Source organism: Gracilinanus agilis, chromosome 2 (assembly GCF_016433145.1).
Source record: "Gracilinanus agilis isolate LMUSP501 chromosome 2, AgileGrace, whole genome shotgun sequence".
In the NCBI taxonomy this organism is placed as follows: Eukaryota; Metazoa; Chordata; class Mammalia; order Didelphimorphia; family Didelphidae; genus Gracilinanus; species Gracilinanus agilis.
In genome coordinates, this window is record NC_058131.1 from 502,918,341 (window position 1) to 502,934,902 (window position 16,562).

General features: G+C 39.6%; 1 protein-coding gene across 1 annotated transcript; it reads right to left on the reverse strand.

Moving 5' to 3' along the window:
- Positions 1–4,866: 4,866 nt before the first annotated feature.
- LOC123234034 (zinc-alpha-2-glycoprotein-like) lies at positions 4,867–12,259 on the reverse strand. Its single transcript, XM_044659990.1, has 4 exons — positions 12,190–12,259; positions 8,248–8,499; positions 6,445–6,720; positions 4,867–5,049 (listed from the first exon to the last, which is right to left on the reverse strand). The coding sequence occupies exons 1-3, from the start codon at positions 12,257–12,259 to the stop codon at positions 6,455–6,457; spliced, it is 588 nt and encodes a 195-aa protein (XP_044515925.1). The 3' UTR covers positions 4,867–5,049; positions 6,445–6,454.
- Positions 12,260–16,562: the final 4,303 nt, after the last annotated feature.

A 16,562-nucleotide genomic window follows, 5' to 3' on the forward strand; every position in this document is an offset into this window, starting at 1 on the left:
GAGTAGAACAACCCTGGGGGGTTGTGCCCCAACATAGTCATGGCAGCATGAATGGAACAACTATAAGAGTTGCTCCCCAAATGCTTTAGTTCAGGAGTTTTTATATTCTTTACAACAGTGAGTACGTGAAGTTGTGTCATGGTATGGATGTGACTCTCCATTTGTAGGCACTCAGGTATTTCTTGGGGTGACCGGTCTGCCGGAGACCCTTAGGTCTATAGGCTTAGGCTATAAAGATGTGGCCAAGAAGTGCTTCTCTTTGTCTATCTCAACCTAAAGGAAGATCCAAGGATAATACTCTTCCAGTAGCTATCAGCTTTGGTTTGGGAATCACAAGGACAGGAAGGGGGAAGGGAATTTCCCTGTCTAATACAGTGCCCATGCCATCTCTGTTCTGTGCCCATGTCAATGGCAGCAAAATGAGTTCTGCCTGACTTTAAAACAGGCATAGAACAGTGTGTCCTGGCCCCAGGCAGAGCAAGGAGAGAGTGTCCCTGTGGCCCCAAAGTTAGAGTTCTAGTGGAGAGACCCCACACTTTGAAGTCAGCAGCCTTGGAAGCCCAATTCAGTGTCTTATCTAAGCTGGAGTATTCAGACATGAAAGGAAAAAGCTCTAAAGCAAGGAGTCAGCAGTGGGATGGGGGGTTGGAGCAAGCTTCACCTGGGAAGCAGTGAGTTGAGTTGCTGATGGCTGAAGACAATTTGCTTCCTGATGGGTGCCAGAAAAGATGTGCTTCATTCTTATTGGATCACATCCAAAGAATTGATGGATGACTCCACTGACTGCTTTCCAAGAAAACAAGATTAATTCCAAGAGAATTGGAAACAGAGTAGCTAGTAGAGTAAGTAATGAAGGTATGGAAAGGAGGTAAAAAAAGGTAAATAAAGGTAGTGAGATTAGAGTGTAAAAGATTAGAGAGTGTAAAGTAACAGTGTAAAGAGTTCACCAGGGTTCTCAGAAATGTTTCCTCTCTGCTTAGTTACTAAGGATGGTATCATTTGTTTGGGCAGTTGTTGCCCTGTGCCTCCAGGAAACTGATGTCACTTTATCTACTTCTGCACAGACTCCAAAGTGGGCAGTGAAAGTGGACACTGAACATTGTGTGAACCTAAACCTTTGTGCTTGGGAAAGCGAACCAGCTGTACTTGCTGTCCAGAGATCCCAAGCAAGGACCTAGGTGATGTCTAAAGAGTAATGTGAGGACTTTTCTCAAAACTGTGAATCTAAGCTACTCATACGTTATATATGAAAGAGAGCTACATTCAAATCAGTTACTTGTTGTTTCTCTGTTAGCAGGATTTGGGGTACATTTCAGTCCACACCAATTAGCAAATACTTTTTAAAGGGTGTAGGATGAAGAAACCTATGGGGAAAGTTGCCCTTCAGGTTAGGACAGGGGTTGGCAACGTATGGCTCTGAAGCCATATCTGGCTCTTTTGAGTGCCAGATATGGCTCTTGCTGCAGGAGCCATAAAATCGATTTTTTTTTTCAGGCACTGTTACAGGAGCGCACTGTGAGCACTGTATGGCTCTCACGAAATTACATTTAAAAAAATGTGGAGTTTATGGCTCTCACAGCCAAAAAGGTCGCTGACCACTGGGTTAGGAAAAGGGGGTAAATAAACAACAGAAGCACAAACAAAACATCTGAAATCTTATTTTGGTAATATTTGACAAATTATACCCAGGGGGAAAAGAAGCAAAACTCTTTGACTTCTCCCTAATTGGAAATTTTTTCTTCGTGAACCCTCAGTTTGGATGCTTGAAAGCTAAAATTGGAATCCCAGTGTTCTAGGTATAATTGACTCTGTAGCTCTTACTGCAGGAGAATTTAAACATTCATACAAGTCCAAAGTCCTCAAAAGTCTTCTGATTGATGAATTGATTGGCTGAGCAAAGCATTTCCATTTGGCCTTCCTATGTGCTACTATAGCATAAAGAAATTCAGATTATCTAATTATCTGCAATTAACTTCCAATATTCTCCCATAGCCAGTCTTATGCACTAGTGCGTGGGCACACACGCACAGACACACACACACACACACACACACACACAGTTTCTCAATGTACTCACAGACAGATGAAAGCTTGAGCAAATACCTAATAAGGCAGTGATATGTATTGACAAGCCTTGTAGTAAGGATATATGTATCTAAATGATTTCTATTCTGTCACATTCATGGGTCATGATCTTATTTATAATTTGATGGGCATCTAATTTGGACAGAAAGTTAACTTTAGAAACAAAGAAATTGCGTTTCAAGTATTCCTGAAACATATTTTGGCTGTTTGACTCTGTAATTTGAAACAAATCTAGAAGACCAAACCTTGCAGAAATTATGTTACTGGGAATTTCCTTAATAAGAGTTTCTGACCAATGAAACATAATTGGACACCACTTCTCCCTAACCATCATTTATTCTATGACTTTTATTTCATTTTATGTTGGCATTTACTTGTTCAACCTAATATTTGTTTCTCTCTATTGTTAACTCAGGGAGTACAGAAATCCAGGGTTATACAGCTCTCTTTGCTGGAAATGCAATTACCTTTGCTTGACAGGCAATGACAATTAACTGTTAATTAACAATACTATGGTATTTGTGGTACTGGTAGTAGTCAGAGGGATAAATACCTTCAGAGCTTCAACTTCTTAGCCCTGCTTAGTGACAGACAGAGGCACAGATCTCCAATGGCTATTTACCAAATTGATTATTTTAATTCTAATATTCATCTCTTTTTCTCTTCATATCCTGTCTCATGGGAGAAATCTACAATGATTTTTTACTGCTATCCTTCAAGTCCCAGATTCTCAGATTCAAATCTAATGTCTCAACCACCACTAATTTACCCCAGACTCTTCCTTTCCTAGTAGAATCCCATTTCTCAAATCTCCTATCTCATTTGATCTAAGGATCAATATAGTAGTTTGACACATGGATAACTTCTCAAATTGCCTACAGAGCCCATAAAGATTAGTCACAAACCTTCCTTTCTCTTCTGGACTGTACTACCTGCCTTCCTTCCTTCCAATCTTTTCCATCAATTTGTCTACAGACTTTTCTGAAACCCACCTCTTTTGGGGTGAGGTCATCCCATTCTGACTCCCAATTATGATGACCGTGTTCCCATTTTTCACATCCCCTTCAACATTTGTCATTTTGCCACTTTATCATTTTAGCCTATATGATAGGTGTGAGTTGGTATCTCAGAACTGTTTTGATTTACATTTCTCTAATCAACAATGATTTAGAGCATTTTTCATATACTTTTATATAGCTTTGATTTCTTTATCCAATAACTCTCAGTTCATATTTGTTAACCATTCATCAATTGAGGAATGGCTTAAATTCTTATTAATTTCTTTCTTCCTTTTTAAAAATAGCCTTTCTTTCCATCTTACAATCAATGCTATGTGTTGGTTCCAAGGCACTAGAGTGGTAAGGGCTAGGTAATAGGGTTTGAGTTATTTTCCCAGGGTCACATAGCTAGGAAGTCTTTGAGATCTGGTTTGAGGAATGGGGAATCAGTTCTTAGGGTCTTCTCATGTGTCACTATAGTATAAAGCTCCAATTCAGATTATTTAATTATCTGTAACTTGCAACATTCTCACATAGTTTCATGCACTAACACACACACACACGCATATATATATTTATATATATATAGAACATGTATACATAAAACACACAAGTACACAGATCCTTCTGTACATACTGTTTCTAGGTGCTCCGACCCTGCATTCTTACATATTTGATAAAGTACTCTATATATTCTCTAACTGAGAAACTGTCTCTAAAAATGTTTCCCTAAAGATTCTGATTTCTTCTTAATCATGAATATATTAGTTGTTTTTTCATTTTTATTTCGAATATTTTCCCATAGTTACATGTTTCATGTTCTTTCCCTCTTCCCCAAGCCCTCCTAACCCCCCTTAGTTGATGCACAAAATAAAAACTTTAAAAAATATATTTAAAATTACCCATTTGATAACTCCGTATGCTCTCTATTTATGGTTTATTTTTCCTATATCCATAGATCAAATAGGAAATATATTCACTAATCTGCTTTGTTTAGGACATCTTGCTTCATGTGGAGGTCATATAATTATTTTGCTCATACTTTGGCTAATGTTATAAGATATTGGTCTATACTTACATTGTGTCAGACTATTTTCATTTTCTCAACATTTTTTACCAACTAAAAGCAAGGACCTCTACTTTTGTCCCACCCTAGGTTACTATGATATTTTATTACTTTTGTTCTATGGCTGCTGTGTTCCACTGCTCTGTCTTTCTATAAATGAAGGCTAGAGTTTAGAATTCGATAAAAGTTCTGAGAAGGAAGATTTCAGATGGAATCTCCCCACTGCCAAGGAAAGTCATCCAGAAATGTAATGGCAGCAAAAAATGAGATTTGTTTCTACTAAAGGCCTTCCAAGAGGACATTAGAAAGAGAACTCATACTTTATATTGAGGTTAGGCTGAAAGATTTCTGAGACTTCCTCCATTTCTGAGAAACTATGATCTCTGGGGAAGACACCTAAAAATACTTGTGTTGCTGTAGGGAAGGTATCATTAAGGTTGTCTTTCGTATGAGGTGAGTGTTGCCTGGGGATAGGTTAGTCTAGAGCTAATATTCATTGATTGTGTGACCCTGCAAGAGTCATTGTAAACTCCATACCAGGCCTAGAATCTTCAAAGATGGAGAACCAGTTGCCCTTTCACAACAAATTTCACTTTGGGGACTACCAATAGAATGAGAAATATGTGTAAACACATATTCAATGCTTTATGACTTTTATTACATTTTATAATGATATTTCCTTGTTCATCTTAATGTTCTTTATCTCATACTGTAAGCTCTCCCAGGGAAGGATCAGGATCTATGGTATGCTCTTGGCTGGAAAGACAATGATAGGTAACTGGTAAGTAACCGTATAATGGTGGGAGGTAGTGATGGTGGCAAAAACCTTCACAGCTGCTTATTTTCCTCTTAGTTTGAGTTGAGAGGGCACCATTCCTAAATTTCCTCACACTTGGCCACCTGTAGAAACATGCCATTATTTCAAGTCATTCATTTACTGTATTATTTTACTATTTCTTTCTCTTCCTGCCCCTCCTCCTCTGAACTGTTGATAGTAGCCCTCACTCTTCTCCCAGCATTTCCTAGCTTCTCATCTTCAGCTACAATGTCCCACCCACCTCCAAATTCATCCAGACTCCTTCCCCAATATTCTTCCATTCTTTTGGTGTTTTATCCCAAGTTAGTTTTTGTATAATGTCTTCTTAAATGGATTATTTCCAATGAGTTGTAGTCCCTGAACAGAGGTTCCTTCCAAATTTCTCTTCTGTGCACTGTCACCTGCCTTCCCATCTTATATGTCAATTTTTCAGTTTACAAGCAGATACATATTGAGCACCTACTGGTATAAATACTCTTCTGCATTCAGGGAGGGGAGCAAGGAAAGGGAAGATGTACGCCCTGCTCTTATACTACAGAAACATTAAGAAGAATGTATTTCTAAATATAGCAGTCCTGGCAATAGAAATGAAAGAAAACTTTAGAAAACAGAGTTCAGGGGGGGGGGGATTTGAAACAAGTCTTGAAGAACAGTAATGCATTTGATAAATAAAAGAAGGAACTGAAGATTTTGTAGATAAGAGAAACAACAGGAATCAAAAATGGTAAAGAAGTACTTATTAAGTGTGTACTAGATGTAATTACTTGTGAATGTAATCAGATTTGCCCTTCACAACAATTTAGGGAGGCAGCTGCTATCAATATCCTCTTTACACAGAAGGATTACTGTTATGTAGAGATTTCATCATGGAATCCCTGCAAAATACAGGGTAAGCCTCACCCAGAATTCCAGAATTACTACTGTAAGTGTAGGAGACCTGATTAAGCCTCAGGTCTTCCTGACTTAAGGCCCACAGCTCTCTCCAGAGTACCACTTAGCTGCCTCTAAGCACAGAGAGAGGAATGGCTTTGTTTGAGGGATGGGTCAATGGAGAGGTTCGATGGCCCTGTGTGTAGCCTGGGGATTCCCATCAGAAGCTAGATAAGAAGTGCTCACGATGTTGTACAGGGTTCCTAAGGAGAAGCTGAGATAGGATGAATGGAGAGAAACAAGGAAGGCTTCATTTTCTTTTTAAACTTCCCATCTAATCCCCATTTTTTCCTGTATCTCTCACAATACCCAGTAGCCCTCAGTGGCTGAGGATTTTGACCTCAATTCCAAGAGAGCTATAGAGGTTTCTGAATTCATATTTTCAAGCCCCCTGTCCCCTGGTTAGTAGAAGTGTGAAGAGGAAGAAATATTCAGGGGAATGTTCAGACATTAAAATGAGTCATTTTTAGGCTCTGTAATAGGGATGTGCCCAGCCCCTAAACTTACCCAAACATAGGGAGTGTGACAAAAGGATATAGCCTGATTACCTGGCTTGTCTTAATTAGCATTCTTATAATTCTGGTATTTTTGGAGTGTTGGAACACATTGTTTCTCCATATATCTATTGAGCAGTTTCAAAGAAACCAAGTCTTGCTTCAACTGTTGTTTCTTCATTTCAGGTACAGGGTCTTCTGTGGCCACACCCAATATATTCTTGTACTTCTCATTATATTCTTTTCCAGTAACAAAATTATGCCGATATATCTTGAAATCATCGTTCTGACAAAGTAGACAGCCTAAAATTTGAGTAATGGTGTAGGTGCCTGAAAAACACAAGCCCCAGGTATGATGAGCTCTCTAAAGTACAATAAAGGGGGCAGTTGGGTGGCTCTATGGATTGAGAGCCAGGCCTAGAGATGGGAGGTCCTAGGTACAATCTGGCCTCAGATTCTTCCTAGCTGTGTGACCCTGGGCAAGTCACTTAACCCCCATTGCCTAGCCCTTCCCACTCTTCTGCCTTGGAAATAATACCCAGTATTGATTCTAAGATTGAAGGTAAAAGTTTTCAAAAAAAACCAATTAATAAAATAAAATATAATAAAAATTATTTTCAAATACTGAATAGAGTAACAGTAAGGAGTAATTATAACAATTACAGTAATATCAATTATATCAGTTTCTTCTTAGTTCTCAGATGTATCCAGACTAGTAAACACAAAGAGTATCTACTTAAAAAAAATCTATTTTTTTTCCTGTAGGTAGCTAAGACACGATGAATGGAAGAGGAAATAAATTTAAAATTAAGAAAGCAGTTCTCTTTAAGCTAATTTCGTGCAACTGTCAAAATGTCATTCCATGCCTATACTTGGTACTGGATAGAAAGCAAAGAGCATTTCAGCCAGAGAATTAATTGAATCTGGACTGGAAATGACTTTACCATTATCTCTCCCTCCTGGCCCATTTACACATGAGGGAGATGACTCCCAGAGATGGGCAGTGGTTTTCCTGAACATTTTAGGATAGTAAAAGCCAAGATTTGACCCAAAGTTGTCAGGTTCAAGTCCAGCATTCTTTCCAGAACAACAAGTTGCCACTACTTGTGACAAAGCAGTGTGAGAGCTACACTGGCCTAGTCAGTGGTTACCTGTTACTGAGAGTGAGTGTGGCTGAATGGAAGGAGCACTAGACTGGGGGATTGGGCATCACAGGTCTAGATCTGACTTTGCCACTGATGCGTATGAGACCATGGGCTCCAACTTTAGAGAGAAATAAGCTATCAGAAACCATCTGGGTTCCTGAGTCAGTGTTCTTCCGACTATTCTGAGATCTCAATCACTTGCCCTTCTGTACAATAGTGCATTAGATCCAGATCTCCAATGTACCTTTGTGTCCAAGCATTCTATCATTCCCCTTGGTAGGAGCATGACAGACAACATCATAGTGCTGTATAAGATGCAAGTGCCCAGACAGGTAAAGAGAGAGGAGAGCTTACTTAAGTTGATGAATGAGATGCAGGAATTGATCTCTCTCCACTTTGTTTCACTTTTAAAATATATTGGGAAGGATAGCAGGAAAAGGAAAACCAAAAGAAGGCAGGGAGGGGACAGAGATGTGCTTTGGGGGATATCTTTGCCTCTCTCTGGATTTGTTCTTCATGCTTTGGAAGTTGTGGCCAGTCACTGTTCAACCCTCTCTCCCCTTTTGTTCCTTTTTCTCTCCTCCCTTTTTAAAAATTTCTTTCAACTGCCTCTTAGTTAGAGACAACTCTCTTTTTAGGAGAATATGCCTGGCAATCCTTAGACCCTTTCCAAATCATAGGACCCTGGGTCCTTGACCCATCATCCACTCACGTGTATAATCTTTACTAGAGTTCCTGAATTCTTGAAAGTTCTTCATGATCAAATCTTCTCTCTTTTTCTGAAGCTTGCTCACTTTATTCCAATTCTCCACATTTTGCCATCCCGGGTTGGGCACTGCCCTCTTACTTCTGCTATCATATATATAGACAGTTTGGTCATTTAAGGAGGCTGCACTTCTGAATGAGTAATGTCCACTTGTGGGGTTTGAAAAACCAACATCTTCATACTGTAGAATATCACACCCTGTGACAGCAAAATGAATGGGACAATTTTAATCCAAATATCCCAAATTAGTCCAGTCATTTCTTATCCTGTCTGTCTCTTCTTGACCCCACATTGGATTTTCTGGACAGAGGTGCTGGAGAGTACTCCGATTTTCTTGTTTAGCTTATGTTATAAATGAGGAAACTGAGGCACCCAGAGTTAAGTGACCTGCTTAAGGTCACAAAGCTAGTAAGTGTCTGAGGTCAGATTTGAACTCAGGAAGACAAATCTTTCTGACTCCAGACTGCAACAACTAGCTACCTGAGAGTTTATAAGATTTGAGTTCAAATCCCCCTTCAGACATTGAGAGTCTTTTTACTGAGAATACAGCAGAGAAATGTGTAAGAAATGATAAAATGACATCTGAACTTTAGTTACCAACCACCATATTCCCCCCTCTTCTGACATTTCCCTCTCTCAGTAGCTTTGGCATGAAATGATCTCAGCATGATGGTACTCTTCTCCTGTCACATTTGGAATATGCCAAACATTTCAGTCTAGATAGTGACAGTAAAGGAATGAAGCAGTGAACAAAAATGCTTTGATTAAATTTTTAGTATATAACAAATACTAAACTTGGTTCAGGGCATAGAAATAGAAGAAGAAATTAGAACTACATCTCCAGGATCTCACACCCTAAGGCAGTGATGGGCAACCTTTTGAGCTTGTGTGTCAAAATTCACCAAAAAACTGAGCATAACTCAGGTGGTGTGTCACTTTGGGAAAAAAACCATAATTTCACGATATTTAACTAATAATAGTTACATATTACAATTATAAGTGTATAATTGTAATAGTTAAACAATTATAAATGTATAATTGTAATATGTTACTATTTAATGAATCAAAATAGGTAAATGAATATAGGTAAAATTGTCATCTATAATACAGAGTGTCTAAGCTACACTACAGCAAATATTTCATCCTCGGCATGCGGCCCCATACTTCTCTGTATGCAGCTGCATGCGGCTGTGTGTCATTGAAAATGGCATGTCATAGGTTTGCCATCATTGCCCTAAAGGAAGAAAATACAATTTAAATGGGACTGTTCAGTGGAGGATGAGATGGAGACTTAAATTTTGGTCACAGGCAACCAGTGGAAGGAATCAAGTATATTCAACCTGGAGAAGGGGAGGAACTGGTGTATGTTTTGGGTTGAAGGAGCCTGATAAGCGTCTTCAAGTATTTGAAGAGTTTTCAGACAGAATATGGACCATACATGTTCTGTCACTATGCAAGACACACTTTTTGAAGGAGGATCAGTAGGTTGAAGCAATAGGAAGGCAGCTTTCATCAATATAAAGAAAAATCCAAATCTTTGATTCATCTTAAAAATGGACTGGATTGCACTGTGAGATTTTGGGCTCCTAAATTATTCTAGTAGAGGGGACAGCTGGATAGCTCGGTGGATTGAGAGTCAGGCCTAGAGATGGGAGGTCCTAGGTTCAAATGTAACCTCAGACACTTCCTAGCTGTGTTACCCTGGGCAAGTAACTTAACCTCCATTGCCTAGCCCTTACCACTCTTCTGCCTCAGAAGCAATGCACAATATTGACTCCAAAATGGAAGGAAAGAGTTTAAAAAAAGTATCCCAGTAGAGATTGTATGTCCATTTTATGGCATGTAGCAAATGAATGGTATTTGTATATTTGCTGGAAGTTTGCATTAGATGTTTTCTGAAGTCCCTCCCATTTCCCAGGAAGAATCTGGATTTCTATTAAGCTCCTCTCCTTAAGGGCCCTGTCCCACCTCCCCAACCAATAGCTCCATTATGTTTTCCTGATCTGAGAAGCTGTGCAGTCTCAGCTCTCCTGGAGGAACAGCCTGCATTCCATCTAGAAGAAAAGAGGCTTGAATAATGGAGAGAGAAGAAGCAGGAACCATTGTGGGGAAGGAGCCACTTAACCTCTCAAACTTTTGACATTGTCACCAGTATAGGTCGAAAAGTAATATTAGATGACTTACTTCCTAGTATTTGAAGTATTGTATAATATGACCCCAAAAGTCCCGGGTTTAGAGCACCTAAGTTTGAGTCCTGGCATTGCTACTCAATACCTGTGTGACCTTGGGCAAATAATTTGAACTCCTCCAACTTCCATTTCTTCCTTTGTGAAACAGATTATATTATCTGCACTTCCTCATTAGGGTTCTTATAAAGAAGCTACTTTTCAAATAATAACAAATTGTGCAGTATAGATATAGGTTATTATTATTATACTGAGATAAGAACATAGAAATTACTCTTCTGGGTCGATCTAAGAATCCTCTCATTCTGTCTCTGTCTATGACAGATTATAAAGGGCCCAGAGGCTTTTCTCTCCTCTCCATGATTACTAGCTCAGGTGCTTCATTATTTACCTCATAGATCCCAAATGCCCTTCATGATTTGCTTTTCCATATTCTTGAGCATCATGGCAATGCCTGGCAGAGATGGGAATAGGCACTCTAGACCTCAGTCCTGAAACACTTCCCCTCCTTCATCCTCATTTGAAGTTGCTGAGAGGTGGCACCTGAAATGCTGGAACTTCTGGTGACTCCTGGCATTAGATCTTAGGGTCCGAACTACTTTGCTCTGTCCCAACTCTACTCCCTATTCAGTGATATCACTTCAAACATTAGAGCCATGGGGGCAGCTGGGTAGCTCAGTGGAGTGAGAGTCAGGCCTAGAGACAGGAGGTCCTAGGTTCAAACCTGGCCTCAGACACTTCCCAGCTGTGTGACCCTGGGCAAGTCACTTGACTCCCATTGCCTACCCTTACCAATCTTCCACCTATGAGACAATACACTGAAGTACAAGGGTTTAAAAAAAAAACCATTAGAGCCACACTGTAGAGACCGTGACTTTCTCAGAGCCCTGAAGGGCCTTTAGTACCCTCTGAAGATATGCCAGCTCAAACCATGTTACTCTTATTCCTGCCATAGTAGCAAGTTCTCTTTATCAATAACATCAATACCCTTTTATATCTGTGTTGTCATTTCCATTTTCATCCTTATGGTCAAAAAGTTGATACAAAGCCTAGAGTTCAGAGGGCAATTCCTCAAGATTAATGAAGCAAGTAATCCCACTAATTCCATGTGTGTGTGTGAGTGTTTCTGAGTATGTGGGTGTGCTATTTGCCCTTTGCTGTGAGGAAATAGAAAAGCAGTGACTTCTGACCCTAATAGTCTCTGACCTATGATCTAGTGTTTTGGGAAAGCCATGGGGATTTGGGGAGAATCCTGCCATTTCTTTTCTCCTTTCAAATTCATGTCTTCTTGATCTCTAATTTCCCTTCATTTAGTCTTCTTTCCACATTGTTTCTCTGGGCATAGTGAGTTCTTCTATATAAAACTATCTTGTAGATTGGCAACCAAAGCAAAGGTTGAATAGAAAACCCCATTGTGCCTCTGAGATCCCTCTCCAAATAGGTTCATCTATTTAGAGATAGAAAGTTTCTTTGAGATCATCTGGTTCAACCTTTCTACCCCACTTTCTTCTTCAGGGTTCGATAAATTAGCCCATAGATATTAAATCACTTACACATTGTTACATAGGTAATAAGTAGAAATAGGATTAGAACCTAAATTTTCTGACTAAATCTTGACATTTCCTCCCAACTCTCTGATTTCACCCCATTTCTCAACTCCCAAATTATATAGATCTCTTCTATTTGTTTTACTCACGGTTACCTAAATATTGGGACTTTATGGTCCCTGAAAGCAGGAACAGGAAGATGGCACAGACCAGGGGTCTCATCATTCCAAATTCAGTGATTTATATTAGCACAGAAATCTGGTCAGATTCAGCTCACGATGTTGATGGGTGGTTTGATAGCACTCTTCTGCTGTCTAATATGGTGTTGAATCTCAGGAGATGACAATCCAATGGCCAATGAGAATTTCAGGATGGAATCTATCCTCTTGAAATTGGGGAAAATCACAAAAACAGCCTGAAAGAACATGGTGTTCCTGAAAGAACACCAACAGGATGTGCCCCAAGAGCAGTTCATAAGAAAAAGTCCTGAGGGTTTTAGTGAACAACAAGCTCAGCTTGAGCCAATGCATCTGGTAGAAATAAACAAACCAAAGCACAGCCAACCTAATGTAATATTGGGGCTCCTGTGCATATGAATGGGTTCTAGAAGTAGGGGCTCAGAGTGGGATCATTCTTCTTGATTCTGTCCTGTTCACCCTCCTGTGTGGGATATTTTGTTCATTTCTAAAGACACATAAAAAAAGGAACAGAGGCATTCTAGCATGCTTTTAGAATGGCAGAGCAAGAATGGTGAGTAGATTAGATACAAACAAGATCAATTGAAGGAACAGGAGATATTTATGCTGGAAATTAGAAGCAGGAAGCACATACTGACTTTCTTCAGAGATCTAAATGTTTTCACACAGAAAACAGAATAAATTTATTCTCTATGGCTACAGAGGTCAGGAGTAGAATCCAGGGCTCAGACTTAACATAGAGCAGATTTCAAATGGCACTTCTTAACAAGGAGAGCTCTTGTGAAACCAAATGGTCTGCCTCAGTGACAGGGGGTTAGCTTTCTCTCTATTAAAGAGGTTCTAAGTGGGGCAACTGGGTAACTCAGGGGATTGAGAGTCAGACCTAGAGATTCGGGAGGTCCTAGGTTCATATCTGGCCTCAGACACTTCCCAGCTGTGTGACCCTGGGCAAGTCACTTGATCCTCAGTGCCCACCCTTACCATTCTTCTACCTAGGAGCCAATACACAGAAGTTAAGGGTTTTAAAAAAAATAAAGGGCTTCTAAGAACAGGTTGTAAAGGGAATTTATCCTTTGGATTTGGCATAGACTAGGAGAGCTTTGTTGTTTCCTCCATCTCTGAGAATGTGTAACTCTGAGGACAAAGTATTCAGTCAAAGTTGCTATGATGTTTTAGGGAAGGTGACCTCGTGTGGCCACATCCAGGAGAAGGTTCTTATTGAAACAGGATAAATCTTAGAATTAGGTCCTTGCATAACCTCAGAGTTTATCAGTGGTCAGTCACTGTGTTCCGACCTAAGAGGACAAGAACGCGTGTGCTGAGTTGTGTTGAGCTTTGGGTAAGTGTAGTACAGAAACACATTTTGAGTGTTTTGGTGGAGTATAGGCTCAAAAAATGGGGAGCAGCTGTGGCCTGAACCCTTTATCTCCTCTTGGTCTTCATTTTCTAACCTTCCCAAGGAAGATAGACTAATTGACTCCTCCATATTGAAAGATTTGGAAATCAATGTTGTGACTTTGAGGATGGATAACTTTGCTACTGATTTGTAGGAGATCATTGAGTTGGAGCTTTAGAGAGAGATGAACTATCTGAAGCCATCCGGGTTCCTGAGTCAATGTTCTTCCCACTCCTCCAAGATCTCAGTCACTTTCCTGACTGTATAATGGGTGGATTAGACCTAGATTTCCAAGGCACTGTTCAGTTCTAACATTCTATCAGTCACAGAATCAAGAGCATGACAGACAACACTGTGGTGCTGGTGTTAGAGGTTGAATTGGCCAGTGAGATCAGGAATGAGGAGAAATTACCTAAGTTAATGAATGAGAAGTAGGAATTGATTTCTTCCCATTTCCTGATTCACTGACAGATTATATTGGGTCAAATAGCAGGAAAAGGGAAAGAGGAAAAAGTCAGGGAGGGGACAGAAATGTGATTTGGGGATGGGTCTATCTCTGCCTCTCTCTCTGGATTTGTTCTTCACCCCTTGGGGGTTGTGGTCAGTCTCTGCTGCTCCCTTTCTCCCCCTTTCTTCCTTTCTCTCTCATCCCTATTTTTAAAACTCCCTCAGCCCCCTTCTACATATGGACAAACCCTTTGAGGCAGATATCACCAGGGGGCCCAGAACTTTTCCCTGTCATTGGGCTGCAGGATCCCTGACTCATTCCTGTCCACTCACCTATATATACTATCTTCATTGGAGTTTAGGATGTCTTGCAATTTCTTCATGATCTAATCTTCTCTCTCTTTCTGAAGATGACTCATCTCATTCTAATTCTCCACATTTTGCCATTCTTGTTGGGGCACTGCTCTCTGAGGATCATATATATATATATATATATATATATATATATATATATATATATATATACATATACATATATACATATACAAATATATGTAGGCATGTTAGTTGTTGAAATAACCTTCATTTTTAATTAAAAGTACCCTGTCATGGGCTTTGAAATAGCAAAGTCTCTGTATTCCAGAGAATCACAGCCTGAGACATAGAGAGCTTAGAGAGAGTTTTATACAAATCTCCCAACTTTGTTAAGTCATTTTTCTATCATGTCTGTATCTTCCTGTTCTCATTTGGGGTTGTCTTCAAAGAGATATTGCAGTGGATTACCATTTTCTAGTCCAGCTGATTTTACACATGAGGACATGAGAAACCAGAGTCAAGTGACTTGCCCAGGATCACATAGCTATTAAGTGTCTGAGGCCAGATTTAAGCTTAGGAAGATCAATCTTCCTGACTCCAGACTGTACCACCTACCTGCTTTAGAATTCAGAAGATCTGAGTTTAAATCCCACCCCACACATTTAGAGTCTACTAATTGAGAATGTCAGAAGACAAAATGGGTAAACATGAGGTAAGGACTTCTGAACTTTGGTACTTTAGGGCCAATAGTTAACCAGGCTCCTACCCCTTCTGACATTCAGCTGACTCCTCATATCTTTGCCACTAAATGATCTCAAAATTAGGATACTGTTCCCTTATCATATTTGGAATATGCCAAGCATTTAAGTCTAGATAGTGTCAATGAATAAATGAATCAGGGAACAAAAATGCTTTAATGAAATGCATAATACATACCATGTGCCAGGCTAGGTTCTGGGCATAAAATGAAAAGAGAAATTAGGCCTATATCTCAAGTATCTCACACCCTAAGGGAAGAAGACACAGTTTTAAAAAGAGTTGTTCAAAGGAGGGTGATAAGGAGACTGAAATTTTAGTAATATGCAGACCAGTTGAAGGAATCAAGGATGTTCAACCTAGAGAAAGGAAGGAACTGATATATCTTTTGGGTTGAAGGAACATGATAGGTATCTTCTAGTATTTGAATGGTTTTTGGATGGAACAAGGTTATGTCACTCTGAAGGACTTACTCTTTGAAGGAGGATCAGTGGGTTGAAGCTATAGAAAGGCAGCTTTCAACTCCATATGAAGAACCATCTAAATCTCTGATTGGTTCTTTATTTTAAAAGAAATGAAAGGAAATTATCTGGGTACAAGGCAGACTTTAAAATATGAGTCATTTCAGGCACCCTAGTGGGGATGTCTATAGCCCTTTTACTTACCCAAGGATGGTGAGTGTCACAACAGGATTACCTGGCTTGTCCTAATGAACTTTAATCCTGGTATTATTGGGGTGTTACAAAACACTGTTTAACCAGACATTCATTGACTGGATTCTCAGCAGCCAGGTTTTGTTTCCACAGCTGTTTGATCATTTCAGCTCCAGGAACTTGTATGGCCAGGACCAATATGTTCTTGTACATCTTAATGAATTTCCTTCAGTCATTATAATAATAGCCAATACCTTGAAAGGGCACTTTAGACAAACTTCACAGCCAATAGATTGGTTAAAGATACTGGAAACTGAAACAAGTAAGCCCCAGGAATGGTGAACTGTCTAAAGTACAATAAAAAGGGTGTTCAGATACTGATTGCTATAACAATTATATCAGTTTCTTCTTAGTCCTGGGATGCATCCAGACTTCCTAGTAAATGCAAATAGTGTTACCATAAAACAACCAACAGATTCTTTTCCTTTGGTCAGCTAAACCATGATGAATAGAATAGGGAAAATTTAATATTAAGAAATCAATTCTCTCTAGCCTAATTCCTTTCCACAGTCTAAATCTCATTCCATCCATGTTTCCTGTGCAGGAGGAGAGAACAAAGAGCTGGTGAGCAGAGGAACTGTTGGAGTCAGGACTAGAAATGACCTCATCATTATTTCTCCTGTTCTGCTCATTTACAGATGAGGGAGCTGAGGCCCAAGAGAGGGCAGAGGTTTTCCTAGCTTTTTAGGACAGTAACAGCCAAT

Bases quoted from the DNA above. Each gene is read 5' to 3' on its own strand.
- LOC123234034 (XM_044659990.1), bottom strand. From the start codon at position 12,259: ATGATGAGACCCCTGGTCTGTGCCATCTTCCTGTTCCTGCTTTCAGGG. The intron at 8,500-12,189 runs GTAACCGTGAGT...TTGCTGTCACAG, and splicing joins CATAAAGTCCCAATATTTAG to GGTGTGATATTCTACAGTAT. The intron at 6,721-8,247 runs GTGAGTGGATGA...TGTGTTTTTCAG, and splicing joins CTCTAGTAAAGATTATACAC to GCACCTACACCATTACTCAA.